Source organism: Centroberyx gerrardi, chromosome 21 (assembly GCF_048128805.1).
Source record: "Centroberyx gerrardi isolate f3 chromosome 21, fCenGer3.hap1.cur.20231027, whole genome shotgun sequence".
In the NCBI taxonomy this organism is placed as follows: Eukaryota; Metazoa; Chordata; class Actinopteri; order Beryciformes; family Berycidae; genus Centroberyx; species Centroberyx gerrardi.
Window position 1 is genome coordinate 15,651,256 of NC_136017.1, and position 19,786 is coordinate 15,671,041.

The window sequence follows — 19,786 nt, forward strand, 5'->3', positions numbered from 1 at the left end:
GTTTTTTTCCTATACAAAGTGTGAGATATAAGTACAAAAGGGAGAACATATACCATTTGTACAAATCATTGCACACTCATTTAAAGGACAATTTACAAGCCACTAGTTGAGAGATATTTGTTTGTGGATAGTAAAACACATTTGTGATGTGTCTCTTATTTATGGATTATTATGCACACATTTGTCAATAGTTTTGAGTCCAATCTCTCTCCATCTTTTAAGGGGGAAAAAGCATAAGTGAACGCTCTTTTCTGAAAATATAACTGATTTTTGCTTGCATTGGTGGTTATTCACTTTATGATGAGGTCATAGTTTACCCTCCTTTTTATTTACCACTGCATCACTGCCAACAACTGACAGTATGTGACAGTTAAACATGAGTCTTATATGAATTTTGAGGCTGTAAAATGTCTCTTTACATGATTTTTGAATAAGTTTGGTAAGCGGAAGAAAGCTTGTCAAACCCTCTGAAGCTTCTACCACTTCTAAAGTCTATGAGCTTCTAAGTCAAACTTGTTTGCATGGAGGTGAAGAAGGAGGTGAGGAGGAGGAGAAAGGGGGAAGTGAAAGAGAAGTAGAGGGTGGAACAAGAGAAAAAGAGAAAATAATAGATAAGATACAATATGATACGATAAGATAAAATAAGATGAAACTTTATTGATCCCTCTAGGGAAATTGGGTTTTTGCAGAATTAAATAGTAATAGGATACAGCAAACAATAATATTATATGCATAAAGGAGGTATTAAAGATAATGCAATTACAATACTGGAATATTTTAAGTAGAAATATAAACAAAAAGTATGGAAAAAATGAAGTACAGATGATGTGCGAGAGAGTAAAGAGACAAAGTAAAAATGAGTGAAAAACATATGATATGAACATATTGGAAAAATATGAAATATATATAGCACAAAATAAGTGAATATCTGTGGAGAGAAGAGGAGAATGTGAAAAAATGAAAGAAAGCAGCAAGAGAAAGAGGGGAAAATAGGAGAGATAAAAGGAAGTCATATGTGATTTACAGTGTCATATATATTTACAGTCAATATACAATGTTAATCATATGTCTTGAATGATGTAAAGCTGATATATACAGTTTCATCTTCCTCTCTAACTGTTCAATATTTCTGCTAATATTATCTGTGAACACCTGTTGTTGGTCTGATGCTCTTAGACACACTCTGGCGCCACCTAGTGGACACATGGAACCATGTATTTCTGTCATAACAAGGAGAAAAGTTATGTGTGTATGAGAGAGAGGGAGAGGGAGAAAGAGAGAGAGAGAAAGAGAGAGAGAGAGAGAGCAAGAGAGTGCACTGACATTTATGGTGTGTGGGAAAGAAAGAGAGAGAGACAGAGAGAAAGAGGCAGAGAAAGATAGACAGCGAGAGAGAGAGAGAAATAGAGAGCGAGAGAGAGGAAGATAGACAGAGCAGGAGAGAGAGAGAGGCTGGTCGCTGTCCATGGTGCTGAAATGTCTTGTTGGAAGTGACATCCATCTGATTATTTTTAAATCTTATTTATTTTCCCTCCTGCGCTCAAATCCCGTTTGGTCCACAAAATATAGAATGAATAGATTTTTCATTTATTTGTAATTAAAATTTTAAAATAATTGATTTATAATATGTAGTAATACTACTACTACTACTACTACTACTACTACTACTACTACTACAAATAATAATAATTGAATTACTGTTTTTACTGTTTTATTTAGATTTCATTCTTTTCATTGTAAGTTTATTCTAGACATGCCTCAGTCTTGAGGCTAGGAGTTAAGTAATAATTAAAAAATAAAAAAAAACATACCATTTGGATAAGTAATGTGTATGCACATTATTTAATCAGGTGCCGTTTGGATATTACAGCCAAGTCAACTTTATCTATTTAGCACCTTAAACATAAAACACTTTGTTACAAATTGTTCCACAAAGTTAAAAGTCCAAAAAGACCAAAACATTTCAAAAAGCAGATAAAACACATTAGTCACAGTTTTAATTGCTTGAGACTTGACTTGATGCATGAAGAGAAGACTTGAGACTTGACTTGACTTGGGTTCTGGTGACTTGGGACTTGACTTGACTTGGGTTCTGGTGACTTGAGACTTGACTTGACTTGGGTTCTGGTGACTTGAGACTTGACTTGACTTGGGTTCTGGTGACTTGAGACTTGACTTGACTTGGGTTCTGGTGACTTGAGACTTGACTTGACTTGGGTTCTGGTGACTTGAGACTTGACTTGACTTGGGTTCTGGTGACTTGGGACTTGACTTGACTTGGGTTCTGGTGACTTGAGACTTGACTTGACTTGGGTTCTGGTGACTTGAGACTTGACTTGACTTGGGTTCTGGTGACTTGGGACTTGACTTGACTTGGGTTCTGGTGACTTGAGACTTGACTTGACTTGGGTTCTGGTGACTTGAGACTTGACTTGACTTGGGTTCTGGTGACTTGAGACTTGACTTGACTTGGGTTCTGGTGACTTGGGACTTGACTCTGACTTGTACTTTGATGACTTGAAAAGGTTTCTAAAGTCTTGACTTGAGATCTTGTGTTTGTGTAAAGGACTTTGATTGACAGTGATGAGATTTGTTCCAGCAGACGACTGAATTTAAATTCTGTTTTCTGAATTTGTATGGAATGATTGAATTTATTGAAGTTGAAAGTTTTTATCCTATTAAAACCATATTGCATTAAAAAGTCCTAGATATTTAGTTTTCTTTAAGATATTAAATTGATACTGGACTCTTGATTTGTTCTGACTTGACTTGCTGTTCTACATTTAGACTTGAGACTTGACTTGAGACTGACTCAAGTTTTAAACTAGCACTATAACATCCAACTTTCCACAGTAATAATACAGATGAGGTTGAGATGATTCTTTTGTTCACAATAACTATGACAGCTTTAACTTAACATTTACAGAGTTAATTTTATCACCATGTCAGTGATAAAATGGTCCTGCCCTACTCTCTGCCCTACTTGCACTTGGTGTCATTTCTACTTAACACTAAGAGTTCATTTCAAGCCAGCTCCTATTTCTGTTATCAAATGCGTTATTATCTCCATTATAGTGTAAAGCAAAGTTGAGGTGCATTGTGCTGCAATACAAGCAGATTTTAAGCTGTTAGGAGCAAAGATCAACTTTTCTGACAATAGAATCATCAGACAAACATCAGAAAATGACATTCAGTTTAAAACACTGCAAAAACTTGTTATTTTGTTAAATTTGTTAAGTTATTTTATCTTGTATCCAGACTTATCAAGCTAATTTTTTAATTGTTTTTGTGAAATCATCTTACTGCACTGGCAGATAATTTTACCGGTTTCAACAAATGTGACTTTTTCAGGAGAATGTAACTTGTTTCAGGACATTTACTTAAAAAAAGTAAAAGTGAAATTGTCTTGGAGAAAGTTTCTTGTTTCCAGATTTTCTTCATTGTTTTATGATGATTTCTTGAAAGAAGTCATATTGGCATGAATCAAGTGAAATATATTGAAACCAGCAAGACTATCTGCCAGTGCAGTGAGATAATTTGACCAAAAATATATATATATTATGAAATAAGCTTGATAGGTCTGGAAACAAGTGAAAATCACTTGACAGCTTGTCATTTTTTGCAGTGTATCATGTCATTAACTATACATTTCCCTCATAAAGTGTTTGTCATGCACTCACAATGCACTTATAATGCCTTATGAGCATAAAGCATGACCACAAACCTTACTGTTGTTCAGTCTGCTCAGTTGCAGAGGTGTTACCGCACCACATGCTGTTGCATCATGGGGGAAATGTGAGTGTAGTGTGGTTTATCCTACAGGATAAGCTTACAGCATGGAAACTTGTGTACAGTAGACAGAGCAGACATGTGAGGCAGCCCTCCGCTTTATCTGCCAGGTCAATCTACCCCACCTCCTGCATTTTTAAACTATTTACAGCCACCCAAACCCACAGGCTGTCAGCACCTGAATGAGGCTGTGGGAATAGGAATGGGTGGGGATTAACAATTAGGTGGACCGGGTTTCATCTGAGCCCATGTTTAGCCTACTGGAACCGAGTTAAGTTATGCTTTCTACTTGTGTCAGTCTAAAATAAAAGTAGAATGACAAAGATGAACAACACACAAATCAAAAAAGTTGCATATTTTGGCTGTTTTGGTGCAATTCCTCAGTTTATTTTCCTCCTTTACGAAAAAAACCCTACTATTATGAATTTTAGAGGAATGCCATACAAATATCACATCAGTCCCTATAGGACTGATGTGATATGTGAATACTATAGGAACATTACAGTGATACAGTGGGAGGTAAAAATACCATAACATATAAGGCCACCATAAACTCAGTTTTAATACAGGCTATAAGTTTCAATAGGAATACTATATAGGATGCTAGACAAACATATCCACAAAACTATAAGTCCCTATAGAAACACTATAGGAATGTAATAGTGATACCATAGGAGATAAAAAAATACCATAATATATGATAAGGCCACCATAAACTCACACAGACACCCTATAAGTCCCTATAGTGATACTATAGAAATATTATACAGTTATTATGATCATCTCCTTATAGGATTACTATAGGAATATTATTAACATATTATGAATGTAAAAAATAAATACCATCATGGGGTCACTAATACTGTAGACACGCTATATGTCCCTATGGGAATACTATAGGAATATTATAGTGATACCATAAGAGGTGAGAAATACCATATAAGTTCACTATAAACTCACTATAGAGTAGCACAGACACACTGTCTTCACTCTAAGGTATAGTATATCTATTGCACATGCTGCTTTAACCTGTCCGTCTATAGGCCCGTCGGCTCAGTTTACAGTGTGTGTGTGTGTGTGTGTGTGTGTGTGTGTGTGTGTGTGTGTGATTTTGCCTGACAGCCTAAACAACCGCAGGAGATACAGGATAGGTTAGAGAATATCACTGTCTAGGGGGGAAATTCTATTCTATTCTATTCTATTCTGTTCTGTTCTATTCTATTCTATTCTATTCTATTCTATTCTGTTCTGTTCTGTTCTGTTCTGTTCTGTTCTGTTCTATTCTATTCTGTTCTGTTCTATTCTATTCTATTCTATTCTATTCTGTTCTGTTCTGTTCTGTTCTGTTCTGTTCTGTTCTATTCTATTCTGTTCTGTTCTATTCTATTCGGGTGGCTTGGATTCAATTCTATTCTAGTCAGTTCAATTCTACTGTGTTCTAGCCTATTCTACCGATTCGTTTCTTTCGCCGAGTCACGGAGTCCTGAACCCCACCCGGGGAATCGGGTACCGGGTCCAGCCAGCCGGTGACGTTGCCCCCCCCCCCCCCACACACACACCCCAGTGCGCGCGAACCTTCACCGGCCCGTAACGAGGATGACAACGTCCCGGTTGTTTTTGAGAGCGCGTGTGACTGACCCGCTCGCTCGGCGCGTGGCTCCAGCGACGGTGTGTGTCCAGAGAGCGCTCGCGCTCACCAGCGTCAAGCTAGCCAGGATGACGGAAAACGCGACTTCCGGTTACATTCAAAATAAAACCCTTATTGTAACATGGAGTAACATGTTGCACCTACATTTTCAGTGTTTAATCTAATAATTCCCCACTGAGTATTTTCATACGAGTTTTGATGGTCTGTCAAGTTAACTTCATTTATATAGTGCTTTAAATATAAAGCACTTTTTTTTTACTAAGCACTTTACATGGCTAAAACAAATAATATATAACATAATATAAACAAGAAACAGCCAAAAATAACAAGCATTTTGCAAAAACAAAACAAAACAAAAAAATTGCATTCCTCACACTGAAATCCCATAGAGAAAAGATGAAACTTTTGATCCATCTGGGGAAATTGCTTTATCCTATTACCATTTGGTGTTGTATGACCCAGAGGAAAATAGAATATTAAGATAAGATAAGATAAGATAGCACTTTATTAATCCCCTTGGGGAAATTCAGATGCCACAGCAGCAACTGGCAGAACAGTACCAAGGAAAACAAGTACAATAAGTACAATAAGAGAATAAAAGAAGAACAGATAAATATCATATAAACAAGGATATAGCAAATGGGTGTTATATAATCATATGCAACTGACAGGTTCTAGTGTTGAAATTGTTGATTGTGTATGTTTATATATATTGGTCTTTACACTCTATTTTTAAACTTTGAGGAGTAGAATACATGAAAGAAGAATAGGATATAAATAAGAATTGAGCAATTGGGGGTTATATAAACAAACAAGTTGGTCTTAAAAGTGGGTCTTTAATCAATTTTATTAAAAATGGCAATGGATTCTGTTGACCTAACACTTTCAGGGAAATTGTTGCACAGTCTATTGCTCGTATTAGTAAAAGCTGTCCCAATAGGCTTCTTACTCGTTTTAACCCCCAAGGTGACAGATTTTACGCTTTAATTTTGAAGGCCAAACCGCCGTACTTCCGGCGATGCTCTGGTTAACTCTCGCTACTTTGACGCAGCTGGAGCAGCTCGCGGCTGCACGCGCCTCCGTCGCGCTTTTGTCAACGGACTACAAACGGACATTTTCAGAAGAGAGAAAAGAAGTCGTTTTGCTTTCTGAAGCCTTTCCAGTGTTCTTAGAGATTCCTGTTGTTTTTTTCCTCGCCTGTTGACCGACCATGGCGAAGCAAACTGACAAACGGCGTCCGTTAAAATGGGTTGGAGGAGCCGTTCAGTGACAGCTGCTGTTATTTGACTGACAGACAGACCGGTGAAACGTGACGGACAGGTAAACCGCTGTACCGTTCAAGTCAATGGCTCGGAGTATAACGACAACAGAAAATATGCTCTAATGTTAAGTGGTCTATTTATTTTGGAGTTTACGCGTTGTGGCTGAAGCATGGGGCCGTTATAGCCGGTAAACCGGAGACTGGTGGTTTGTGTCTGGTTTTGTCTGCGCTCCGTTCCCTCTGGTGGACTGAACTGAAGGGAGAGACGGAGACGGGGGTGTTTTTGTTTCGGTTGTTTCGGCGGAGACATGGCAGCGGCCATCGCCAGCGGTTTGATCCGGCAGAAGAGACAGGCGAGAGAGCAACACGCCCACCGACCGACGACTCACCGGCGGCGGAAGAGCCCCGGTAAGAAGCAGGGGCTGTGCAACGGCAACCTGGTCGACATCTTCTCCAAAGTCCGGATATTTGGCCTGAAGAAGAGGAGGCTACGGAGGCAAGGTGTGAGAATGGGGGGGGGGGGGGGGGGGGGGGGGGGCGCGCGGACAAACCCGCGCATGCACGCGCACAGACAGAGACACATGCACACACACAGAGACACACACACACACTTACACACATGCGCTGACGCACACATAGGCTATATATGCACACGCGCTCACTCTCACACATGCCCACATTCACACACACACACACACATTCACCCACACTCATACATAGACACGCGCGCACGCATCTAGACACACATGCGCTCACGCACACACTCCATTCATGCATAAACACATGCTGACAGACTCCCTTCTCTCTCTCTCTCTTTCTTTCTCTCTCTCTCTCTCTGTCCCTTTCTCTCTCTCTCTCTCTCTCTCTCTCTCTCTCACACACACACACACACACACACACACACACACACACACACGCACACACACTGTCATGTCTTGTAGTGCTCTATGGTTCAGTAGTTTCCAGGTACATCCATTATTGAAGCCACAGATTAGTCTGTCTAGTCTTCTCCCTCTCTCTCTCTATCTGTGTGTATCTCTACCTCGCTCTCTCATTCTCTCCCTGTTAATTCAAAGTGGCCCTATCGCCATAATCAGACTTGTCCTAACATGGCCAAAGCAGAATGACAGGAGTAACACTAACATCTCATCTCATCTTCCTCTCTTCTCTGGCTTTGTAAAATACACTTTGCTCCATGAAATTCAGATTTTCAAGTCAGGATCCGATTTGGGACTTTGTGCAGATTTGAAGTCCCACTTGAAAATTAACACCATTGTTCCATTGTGTGTCAGAGCTTCAACGGACTGAGAGGTGATTTGATATGGAAGTGAATGCAGATTAATGAGAATGCTGCTGTTGTTGATTGCGTGCCACGGTAAGCATTCAACAGCAGAGAGGCGATAAGTGCTGTTTTAATCAATTGATTGTGCGAGAAACCAGCGGGCTCACGGTGTATGGAGGGATGAGAGAGGAGAGGAGAAGAGGAGAGGTGAACGTGAGCAGTCGTGTTGATAGGACTTGGGGTTTTTCATCGTTTGGATGTGGTGAACGACAGGGATTTGTGGAATCTCATAGACAGTTTCTGCCTCCTTCATTCCTTCTCTCCCTGTTCTGGGATCAGATCTCGGGTTTAGCTGCTGGAATCAACAGGAATTGGAAGCAACCTTCTCCTCCTCTCCTCTCCTCTCCTCTCCCCTCCCCTCTTCTCTTCTTTCCTTTCTCCTCGTCTCTTCTCCTCCCCTCACCTCCGTTCCTCCTTGCCTCTCCGCCCCCTCACCTCCTTTCCTTTCCTCTCCTCTCTTCTCCACTTGCCACCTACCTTCCTTTCGTTTCTTTGTCTCTCCTCCCCTCACCTTCTTCCTCTCCTTTCTTCTCCTCTCCTTCTCCGTCTTTGTCTCCTTTCCTCTCCTCCCCCTCCCCCTCCCATTCCTCTTTCCTCTCCTCTTTGGCTTCTCCTACCTTTCTTTCTCTTTGTTGTTCTCCTCCTATCCTCTTTCTGCCCTCCCTCCCTTTTTTGTCCTCCTCTCCCTTCTTGTCTTCCTCTCATTCTCCCTCTTCGTCCTCCCTTCCTTCTCCATCTTCCTCCTCCCTCCCTCCCTCCCTCATCTCCCTCCTCATCCTCTCCCCTCCCTTCTATGCCTCCCTTCTCTCCATCCTGCCTCCCTCCCTTCTTTCCTTCTTCTTTTTCCCTGCTTTCCTTCCTCCTCTCTCCTTCATCCCTCCCTCCATCCTCTTGTTCCCAGCTGTGAGAGCTGCTGGTGAAAGCTTGGCAACATCCACAAGCTCTGTGCTGTGTGTGTGTGTGTGTGTGAGAGAGAGAGAGAGAGAGAGAGAGAGAGAGAGAGACTTGCCAACATCCCCTACTGTCTTCCAGAGGTTTTCTGAAGGAGAGACAGACAGACCCAACTTAAACTGAACTGCAGTCTTCATTGCTGCTTAATCAAAGATGCAATTAAATGTAATGTGTACATTTATCACAACTAGACTGATATATTGGGCCAATATTGGCCTTTTATTAAATATTAGATATCATCCAGTCAGTGTGGTCCATCTCTGATATGATGGAGGTTCCTCTCTGATCACAGCTAGTCAATATGTTTTTATTATTTTTTATACCAAATGTCTGACCAGAGAAATCATTCCAGTGTGGTGTGGGAGGATTTGACTCAACAGTCTGTAAAACCTGCAGTAAAACCTGCTTCACTCTGCCTTAAGGAGCTGCTAACCCACCTAGAACTATTTTATTAGTCTGGTTTTCAATGGAGAGTTTTAGTGTTTTAGTTTCAGGGGCTTTTCCGCCCGGACAAGAATACAATTCTGGGGGAGACACTGGATATTTAGGATAGGATTTTTTGGGCATGAAAAGGTGGATGTTGTCGGCTTGTGGTGGTTAATAGAGCGCTGAGCCACAAAGCAAAGCTCTCGATTTACCAGTCAATCTTTGTTCTGACCCTCAACTATGGTCATGAGCTTTGGGTAATGACCGAAAGAATGGCATTGCTGATACAAGCGACCAAAATGAGGCTTCTCCGCAGGGTGACAGGGTGAGTAGCTCAGCAATCCAGGAGGATTTTGGAATCGAGCCACTGCTCCTCCAGAGAGGAGCCAGTTGAGGTGGTTTGGGCACCTGGCACGGATGCCCTTCCCCCCCGTGGGCGCCTCCCTTTGGAGGTTTACTGGGCACGATCGACTGGGAGGAGACCCCAGGGGAAGACCCAGGACACGCTGGAGGGACTACATCTCCCAGCATGCCCGGGAGCGCCTGGGGATCCCCCAGGAGGAGCTGGAGGAAGTAGCTGGGGAAAAGGACATCTGGGCTGCTATACTCGCCCAGTTGCAACCCTGACCTGGATAAGTAGCTACAAAATGGGTAGATGGATGGATGGAGAATACAATAGAAGCTTGGGAGTAACTAGGATACCAATGCTGATATATTTTGGATAGAAACTACCGATAGACGATATTTTGTGCTGATATTCAGTATTTTTCATGCCTAAAAAATTTGATTACAAGTATTTATTGTTTCCCCCAGACTTTTATTCTCATCAGGGTGGAAAAGCCTCAGAAACAGCATCTAGACACTAAAACTCGAAAAGCGAAGCGAAAGTGAAGATCTTCATGCATACTTGCGTAAAATCTGATCAAAATGTCAGGTCAAGGTCTTCCCATAGACAACAGTGTAGTATTGATCAATTCTACAATAAATATGTAATCAAACAAACTGCGTCATATCCATCATATCAGAGGAGAACCACACTTACTGGACCAGATGTGATTTATAGTGAATCGATCTAACTCTTGTACGTTAACAACGAAGCCACCTTCTGCCGCACCTTCAGTATTCCTCTAATCACTCTGATGTAACTGAAGATGAAATGGTTTGGTTGCATTCAGTTGCTTCTGGTGGATTCTACACTTGGGGGGGGGTCGAGTCTGTGTGGTGAGATGGTGTGTGTGTGAGAGAGACAGATCTTCCATGCATCATTGGTATGAGGAACACACCCATGTTGATATGTTATACTGTGGTAATCGCTGAATTTAGACCCACACTAGGGGGGAATTAACAGACAATGTGACACGACAAATCAGTGTGACAGCTTGATGGGCTGACCGATCGAATCAGATCACATCTATTGAGAAAATATAGGGGCTGTGTGCGTGTGTGTTTGAGTGTGTGTGGACGGGGGAATACCCCTCCACCGGAACGGTCCGGAATCACGAGACTGTCGCCATGGCAACGCCAGAATGTGGGAATTTCCCTAGTAACAGATGGGATATTGGGATATCGGGAAGAATAGGAATATCACCTTGACAATTGTGGGAGTATATCCCCTTGGCAGTGACGGGCGTCGGAATATGAGCGAACGGATAATTGGATGTTGGGAGGAATGGATGGATGGATGGGTGGATGAATAGATGAATAGATGGATGAATAGATGATGAGTTACTTCTGAGTTAGTGTAGCTGTACAATCCCGATGGGGTAAATTGATTTTTCATCCATCACAGCAGACAGTTATGCAAACAGTAACAATAACAACAACTCCATATAAGACTATAATAATAATATAACAATCAATACTAGTGTTATATATTAGTATAAAATAAAATACAGAAAATAAAACTAAAGTTATCTTTGGGCTAATATGTTCAGTGTGTGTGTGGGTGTGTGTGGGTGTGTGTGTCTTCTCCCTTCCCTCAAGCGTAATTATGTTCCTTGGCCTAACCTCACCTAGCCTACACTACATTACACTACACTAAACTACGCTACACAACACTCACATAACATGAAGAGAGGCTGAAAAGGAGCGTTTGACTCACCAACGCTTTGATATGAAAGAAGTCTTTGAAATATATACATAAATGCACACTGTGCTGGTGAAGAAGGCATATGGCTCCTGAATACTGTCCTGCAGTCTTGTGGCTGTGCCTAACTGTGTAAAGTCAGATATAACAGCCAGTTCCCCCCTGTGAATGATCAGGAAACCAAAAAACAGCAGTTCCTATCGGCCTTTTACTGGATAAAATCAAAGTAGCGGGAATACTTCCACCCAGAGAAACTAGACTTTTTTGCCCTTTCTGGCCTTTCTCATCTAACTTTTTGGCTCACTTGACAAGAGCTAGTAAACTAAAAAAATGTACAGAATAATTTTTATTGGCCAAATAATACATTTTTCATAGAAATGGCAATGCTATTTTGTGTATAAGCAGGTTTACAGTATTAAGTTAAACCTTGATCTCTAACTGCAACGGATCAAGTTTGGGTATCATGAAATACAGCAGAACTCGACAACAATTTTGAAGTGAGTGTGTGTACGGTGGCCAGCAGGGACAAACTTTGAGAACAGGAGAGACCAAAGACTATGTAAAATTCAAATGTTACCTTCTCAGTTCACTTCAAGTTACCGGACAATGTAGTGGGTGACCCTTACCAGTACATTCAACAGCTAGATTTCTGATCTATACTGTACTGGTGATGTGGTGAGTTCGAGTGCCGGTGGTGAGGCTCTCATGGCTTCCCCTCCGCTTTCATTGTTCTCCCCTGCTGTACAAGATGGATGCTTCACAAAGATGGAAAATACCCTTGCCTCTCCCTCTCTCTCCCTCACACCTCATAAACTGGGTCAGCCTCGACTCTTTTTCTGTCTCTGTGCATTAGGGTAGACCTTCGCAGCCTTACTTCCTCTCACACACACACACACACATTCAAAGGGGATTCCCATCTTACTATAGCAACGCAGAGGAGGGTGAAGTCAGCGGCGTGTGTGTGTAAGAGAGGGAGGATGGGTGTGGTCGCATGTGTGTGTAGTGAAGAACGGAGCAGCTGGAGAATATTAATCAATTTCACCAGCCAACCGACGCGAGTGTGTGCCCGTGTGTGTGTTTGTGCGTGTGGAAAATGCTCGCTGTCTACAGCTGAAGGGATGATAATAATAATGATGATGATCGTGGCGTGCGATAACATGGAAAAATGTCTCTGTCGGTACCTGCCCAAGAAGCTCCACTATTACCAGAGGCATTATATCACCTAGCCCAGGTCTAGTCTCACATCCATTTGTCCTTCCTCTCTCTCTATCCCTCTCTCAATGTCTCAGGCTCTTCCTTTTTCTGTCTTCCTTCACTCCATACCTCTCAGTCGTTGGACCTCAACTCTTCCCCATCCCCTCTCTCTCTCTCTCTCTCTCTCTCTCGTTCATTCTCTCTCCCTCAGTTCAAAGGGCTGTCGTGACATCACTCATTTTGTTTCATTTCAATCATTTCTCGTCAAACAGTGACAGAAGCAAATGTAACTGATGTTTAATTCAAACGACATGAGGTAGCAAATGGCAACTCGGTTAAAAAAAAATTGGTGTGATAATGCCTTTCTTCTATTGCCACATCAGATCTGTAACAACAGCAACAATGACTCTACCATTTAGGGTTCATATCTTTAAATTTGAACATTTAACAACTTCAAAAAACCAAGAATATTATTCTTGTCAGGGTGAAAAGCCTCTGAAACAGCATTTAGACCATCATGGGACACTAAAACTCTCCACTGAAACCCAGACTAATGAAGTTCTTTTAGGTGGGTTAGCAGCTCTTTAATGCAGGTGGACCCACCGCACCTATTCAATGGTAGCTGAAAACCATTGGGCCTTAAATGAACAATTAAATGAACAAATAAAATATGCAGAGAAACTTGCCTTGTGATATATTATCAATCAAAACATATTAATTAGCTGTGATCAGGGAGGAACCTCCATCATATCAGAGATGGACCACACTGAATGGCGAAAGATCCAATTTTTAATAAAAGGCCAATATCGGCCTCATATATCTGCAAACCACTATATTGATCAGTACATACTGTACATAGTAAGCAGAATGTAGTAGATTCATAGCCATTATAAGGTTGCACTTCATCAATATGAATTCAACAATAATTCAACATAATTATTCGATTGGAACAATGACAAGGAGGGAAAGATTAGTCTAAGTCTCAAATGTAAATGGATTTGATGTGCTTGACTAGTCTCTCCACAGGAAATCCCTCAGGATGTGGCAGGTCACATGTGGCCACAGTGTCTTTTTTTTTTAATGCCAAAAGGTATTGAATCTTGGATGAGTCTGCTAGAGTCTGTGTATACATTGGGGAAATGAATTCAGGGGATGAATTCTTAGATCTTTGTATCCCCCCTTGATCCATTTCTCTCTACAGGCTGACAGGCTCCCAGTATGCTCTATCAGATGAGTTTTGACTTTGTTTATTTTCCTTTGTCGATTCATTCATAGAGCAGGCGCTGCGTGAGATACAGTACATGCCCTGATTTAAAGGTGTCATTCAATTCTATTCAATTCGTCTTCTCTCCCTCTCTCTCTCTCTCTCTTTCTGTCTGTGTCTCTCTACCAGAACCACAGCTGAAGGGCATAGTGACCAGGTTGTTCTGCAGGCAGGGCTTCTATCTCCAGATGGGCCAGGATGGAAGTCTGGACGGGACCAAAGACGACAGCACCAACTCCTGTTAGTATACACACCGCACACAGTAACATATAGGCTTACAGTATATACACACACACTGATACACATCCCACACAACCACCTGTAGTCCTGATAAAGGGTAACTTCGGTATTTTTCAACCTAGACCCTATTTTCCCAACTTTTTGTGTCTAAGTAACTAATGGGGACAACAATTTTTGAAATTGGTCCAGTATTGAGTGAGATCGCGTCAGCCGGCAGCCGCGAAATGAGCTGCAATGTAATCCGACGGGACAAATGTGAACCGTCAATGTACGTCCACTAAAACTGCCTGTTTTTGCCACTGACAGACTCAGATTGTTATTATAAGTGTCTGACAACATTATGGAAAGGACCCTACAGAGAAATGAAACGTTTTTCTTTACCTTTCGCTTGATCCAGTCTGTTTGTTATTGTGTGTAACCAAGTCTCATAGACTTATAGCCTATTTCACAATAAAGCCTACGCTTAAAAAACACAACACCAGCCTATAGAAAGAGTAAACTACAATGCACCATGTATTTACCAAGCTTTTGGCTCTGTTAATTTGGCTCTGTTAATTCACCGTTTTTAACCGAGACCAGGGCCAACAAGTCGGTCCAACTCTTTTCAATTCAAATTCAAAATTCAAAATAACTTTATTTATCCGTTAGGAACTTCATTTGTGTAAAAGCGTCAGTGCATACACAACATATATCCAGACAAACGACAAACACAGAGTGGACAACATACAAGTGCAGCTTAAAACAGTTAAGATGTCCGCCATAGGGTTAAGTGTGCTTAAAAATGTCCATAAATAAACAGTAATAAATAAGATCAAGCACCCAAGCTAGCTCAGGCATTAATAAGTCTAATAGAAGTAGGCACAAAGCTTGACATGGCCCGCTTGGTCTTGAATGGGAGTGACCTGTATCTGCGGCCTGAGGGTAGGTGGCTGTATTGGTTGTGTAGTGTGTGTGTGATATCCGAGGCTATTTGTAGTCCTTTCATTTTAGACCGTCTGCTGTAGATGCTGCTTAGTGGTTCTTGGTCCAGTCCAATGATTTTGTTGCTCATTCTGATGATTTTGTTGAGAGGATTACTGTGGATGTTACTCAAAGCACCAAACCAGGCTGTTATGTTGAAGGTGATGATGGATTCAATTAAGCACCTGTAGAAAGCTAGTAGAACTGATCGGACCTGGAGTTTACGGAGTTTCCTCAGAAAGAAGAGGCGTTGCTGACATTTGGAGAAGATGAGTTCACTGTTAGGTTTGAAGGTGAGTTTGTGGTCAATTGTGGTGCCAAGGTATTTGTATGCCTCCACTCTCTCTATGGCCTGGCCATTGACCTCCAGTGTAGGGATGGTGGACTGTCCATGACGGAAATCAATGACCAGCTCCTTGGTCTTGGAGGCATTGAGGTCAAGGCAATTCCCCTTACACCACTCTGAGAATGTGTCCATCTCAGCTTGGAGCTGCCCTTCAGAGTTAGTGGTATCCACAATGACTGTGTCATCAGAGTATTTGATGTAGATTATTTCTGGGTCTGAGCTCCTGCAGTTATCAGTGTACAGAGTGAAGAGCACAGGTGAAATTACAGAGCCCTGTGGGGCTCCAGTGGAGATGGTTCGAGTAGAGCTGAGCTGACCGTTGACTCTCTAGACCATGGGTCTCAAGCTCGCGGCCCGCGGGCCAATTGCGGCCCGCGAGACGATATTTTGTGGCCCCCACCTTAATATGAAAGTTTAATGTTAGTGCGGCCCGCGAGTTTTATATGGATGGCACTTTACAGTATTGTGTGCGGAGCTGAACGAACCTACCAATCACGGTGGGGTATATGGCTCTCGGGGGTGGGACATCGACCGGGCTTGATGCAAGCAGAGAAACATTTCTCAATGAGTGAAAGTTACAGCAGCGTTGCCATGGAGAGTTTTCTTCCGTGCCTGGCTGGCTGCCTCGTTTCTATTGGGCACACGCGGACATTCGTCCCAGCGCGCTGCGTTCACAACACTTCCAAAAAAAAGTTTTTTAAGTTGCTGCCCAGCGGGACATTATACGTATATATGTCTCTCTCTGACAAAATAAATCAAAGTGATGCGTACGCGGCGGGATAAAAGAAAAGTAAGGAACTCAATGTAGCCTAATGTAGTCTGCAGTCACATAGCGACACCTGTCCGTCGGCGATAACAGTCCCCGGTAACCCGGACCAATTATAGGGTCGCACCATTATTTGTGGGTCATTATTTTTTATTTGCATCGCGCTATTTGCATTGCCTCACACGATGAACACTACATATATTTCTATATGATGTCATTTGTTTTTTTTGTTTCTATGACTACGTTTACAACAACAACAACAACAGCACGGTGTCATTTCCGCTTCTTTTTCCTGTAACAACAGCACGGCGGATAACACTCCGGGAGCAGTCGCCTTTTTGCGCTCGCTATCCCGGTACTTTCTACCATCTACAAATGCCATGGTGTTCATGTCATCATGAAAGACATGAACATCGAGCGCAAAAACAAAGGAGACTGCTACCGGGCTATTATCCGCCGACCGCCATGCTGCTGTCACAGGAAAAAGAAGCGGAAATGACGTTCTCCGTGCATCGAGACGTTCTCCGTGCGTCGGCTAAACACAACAGTTGAGGTTAAAGAACTGTTAATAAAGACGTTTAAATCTTATTTTGTGTTAAAAAATAAAAATAAAGACATTTGAGAAGATTGGAATTTTTTTAACAAAGCTTTTCTTGTGGAATACTTGATGCGGCCCAGCCTCACCCAGACTCTGCCTCCAGCGGCCCCCAGGTAAATTGAGTTTGAGACCCCTGCTCTAGACAAAACCACAACACAACTTTCAGGGACCATAACGGCCATCCAGCGGGGAGATTACCGGACTACCAAGGCTACTGTTACTTACCCCGAGCCCCGGCAGCAGTGTCCTCCACCGGGGAAATGGTCCCTTTACCAGGTGAGCCGTCCCGTTGCCTCCCCGCCGCCTTCCTGCTTCTACACCCGGAGGAAGTTGTTTTTCACGGGGCCCCGACTCTCCCACCCTCATCGGAGCGGATCTTCAACCCCAATAACGATTGTTTTCTGTACGGTGGCGCGGTTTATGGCGCTACCCCCAAGCCGCCCTCCCACTCCTCTCCCCGGTGGGGCGGAACGGGATCTTACCGCCGGGTTTCGACCCGTTCTTCGAGGTGACTGAGGGAGGGGGTCCCGAAACGGAGAGCACACTGGGGAGCTGCCGGGCACACGAGGCGAACCGGTCCCGGTGGAGAGACTGTCACAGCGGGGAGAGGAGCGAACAGAGGCCGGGGTCAGAGCCTCTCAAGGCGGGGAAGGAGGATGAGGAGGACGCGGCTTTATCCAGCAGCACTGGAGAGGACAGTAATGGGCAGAGTAGGTGGAAGTCATACAGATTGTCTAGATAAATAAGTATAATAGGCTAAATAAATATATCATTATATATAGATTATAATAGGAGATTGACTTGGTTACACACAATAACAAACAGACCGGATCAAGCGAAAGGTAAAGAAAAACGTTTCATTTCTCTGTAGGGTCCTTTCCATAATATTGTCAGACACTTATAATAACAATCTGAGCCTGTCAGTGGCAAAAACAGGCAGTTTTAGTGGACGTACATTGACGGTTCACAATTGCCCCGTCGGATTACATTGCAGCCCGTTTCGCGGCTGCCGGCTGACACAATCTCGCTCAATACTGGACCAATTTCAAAAATTGTTGTCCCCATTAGTTACTTAGACACAAAAAGTTGGGAAAATAGGGTCCAGGTTGAAAAATACCGAAGTTACCCTTTAATGTGGTATATCTGTTACCGTAAATGTGGGGAAATGGCAAATACATTTACCGGTAACATGGATGGAAATGAATTGTGTAGGCTAGTGCATCTACTGTTGGACTAAAATCATTCAGGCATCAGTTTCTTGGCCAAATGTTGAATACATAGGCTATCAACACAGCAATGTCTGCCTACCAAAAGTAAACAGGCACACATGCCAATGCACACCAGTTTGGCGAAAAAATTGGCCTCGGACGCGCTCCGTCCTCACTACGTGATGTGAGTCAACATGCAGTAAAATGCAGGGTCTGTCTTTGCCAATTTTCTGATGTTGTAGTGTTAACATGAATGAATCTCCTGCGCCTCACATATCTCAGTTTACCACAGAAGCCAATCAGAAGATGTAATTTGACCACTTGGGACGTTGTACCCACACAAAAACATAGTGACAGGATTGTAAGAGAACCTCATACATTTACCCTTTTCCCACATTTACTGTAACATATATACACAGAGGCAGGGCTCACTTTGAATTTAGATTGTCACTGTTTGCCTGTTATACCGTTAGCTAGGCCGTATTATGCATAACTGACTGTCTCTGCTGTCAACAAGCTCAAGAACTGATAACTTTGTAATGATAAGAGATATACAGAGTGTCTGCAGGTTTCATCAAGTTAAAGAGGCATTAAGTAATTATGAATTTTATTGACCTCTATGGGACACCAAAAATACTGCAATAATAATACTGCTTTGTCATTTGCTTTTTATGGCTTGAGAACAAAATATTTTGCAAAGCTGGTCAGTCAGTTGTAGCACCATCCTTCTTCGTTAAGCAGTTGAAAATGCAAGTAGGTGGAGGGGATTGGGAGTGTCTTGAAATTCCAATGGGTTTGCTTCCAAAATAAGCAAATTGGCTGGAAAGTGAGATTAGAGATGGGACGTTTTCTCCACCTTAAAACACCTGCCCATGGCCAGATACTGTTGTGATTGGCTGTCTGTTCCTCTACCAACACTGACATGCTACAAATATCCCTACACAACAAACCCTGACTTGATATAGCTTATAGCATGGCTGTGCCTTTGGAAAATACCTATGCAAGATAATAATTCCATTATTTATGTGTGGTGTAATAGTGAGTCATGCTAACGCAACTGTTACAGACCCTGAACCTCCTTAGGAGGTTAATGTGTGACAGAGCAGAGTAGAGCAGTGAGACAGAAGGTCACAGTGTAGAAGAACCTCAGGGGTCGAGGTGGCTGGAGACGAGGAAATGTAACAAACAGTAAAATGCAATGCAAATATTGACCGAAGCTTTTATCCAAAATGTGAAATGTGCATGCACACACATTCTGGTATGTTATGTCCACACGCACTTTTCAGGTACACACACACACACACACACACACACACAGTCTAACAGTTTGTCTGTCTTCATCTCCAGCTCTGTTTAACTTAATTCCTGTGGGTCTGAGAGTTGTGGCCATCCAGTCGGTCAAGACTGGCCTCTACATCGCCATGAACGGAGAGGGTCACCTCTACTCCTCGGTGAGTACACACACCCGCATGCACACACACACACACACGTACATACCCATATCCACAAGCTTGCACATACACAAATTATCAATTACTAAGACAGTTTCATTAGAGAAAGAGGGGAAAGAAAGAGAGATAGATTCTAATGAATTTTAATGATACATTTTAGTTGAATTCCACACAAGTATTGTGTTTCTTATTATTATTAGTATTATTATTATCCTGGGTTTCCATGGAGTTTCAGAGGCTTTTCCACCCTGACAAG

The 19,786-nt window shown here is 42.4% G+C and overlaps 1 protein-coding gene across 2 annotated transcripts in view; it reads left to right on the forward strand.

Annotated features, from left to right (window-relative positions):
• Positions 1-19,786, forward strand: part of LOC139919248 (fibroblast growth factor 14-like) — a 55,313-nt gene that overhangs the window by 24,279 nt on the left and 11,248 nt on the right. Inside the window, exons 1-3 of one of the 2 annotated variants that reach the window (XM_071908926.1) lie at positions 7,007-7,199; positions 14,091-14,201; positions 19,427-19,530. In XM_071908926.1, the coding sequence (XP_071765027.1) occupies positions 7,007-7,199; positions 14,091-14,201; positions 19,427-19,530 (408 nt within the window). Of the gene's footprint in view, positions 1-7,006; positions 7,200-14,090; positions 14,202-19,426; positions 19,531-19,786 lie in introns of those variants that run through there. The other variant, XM_071908925.2, reaches the window with a different exon arrangement.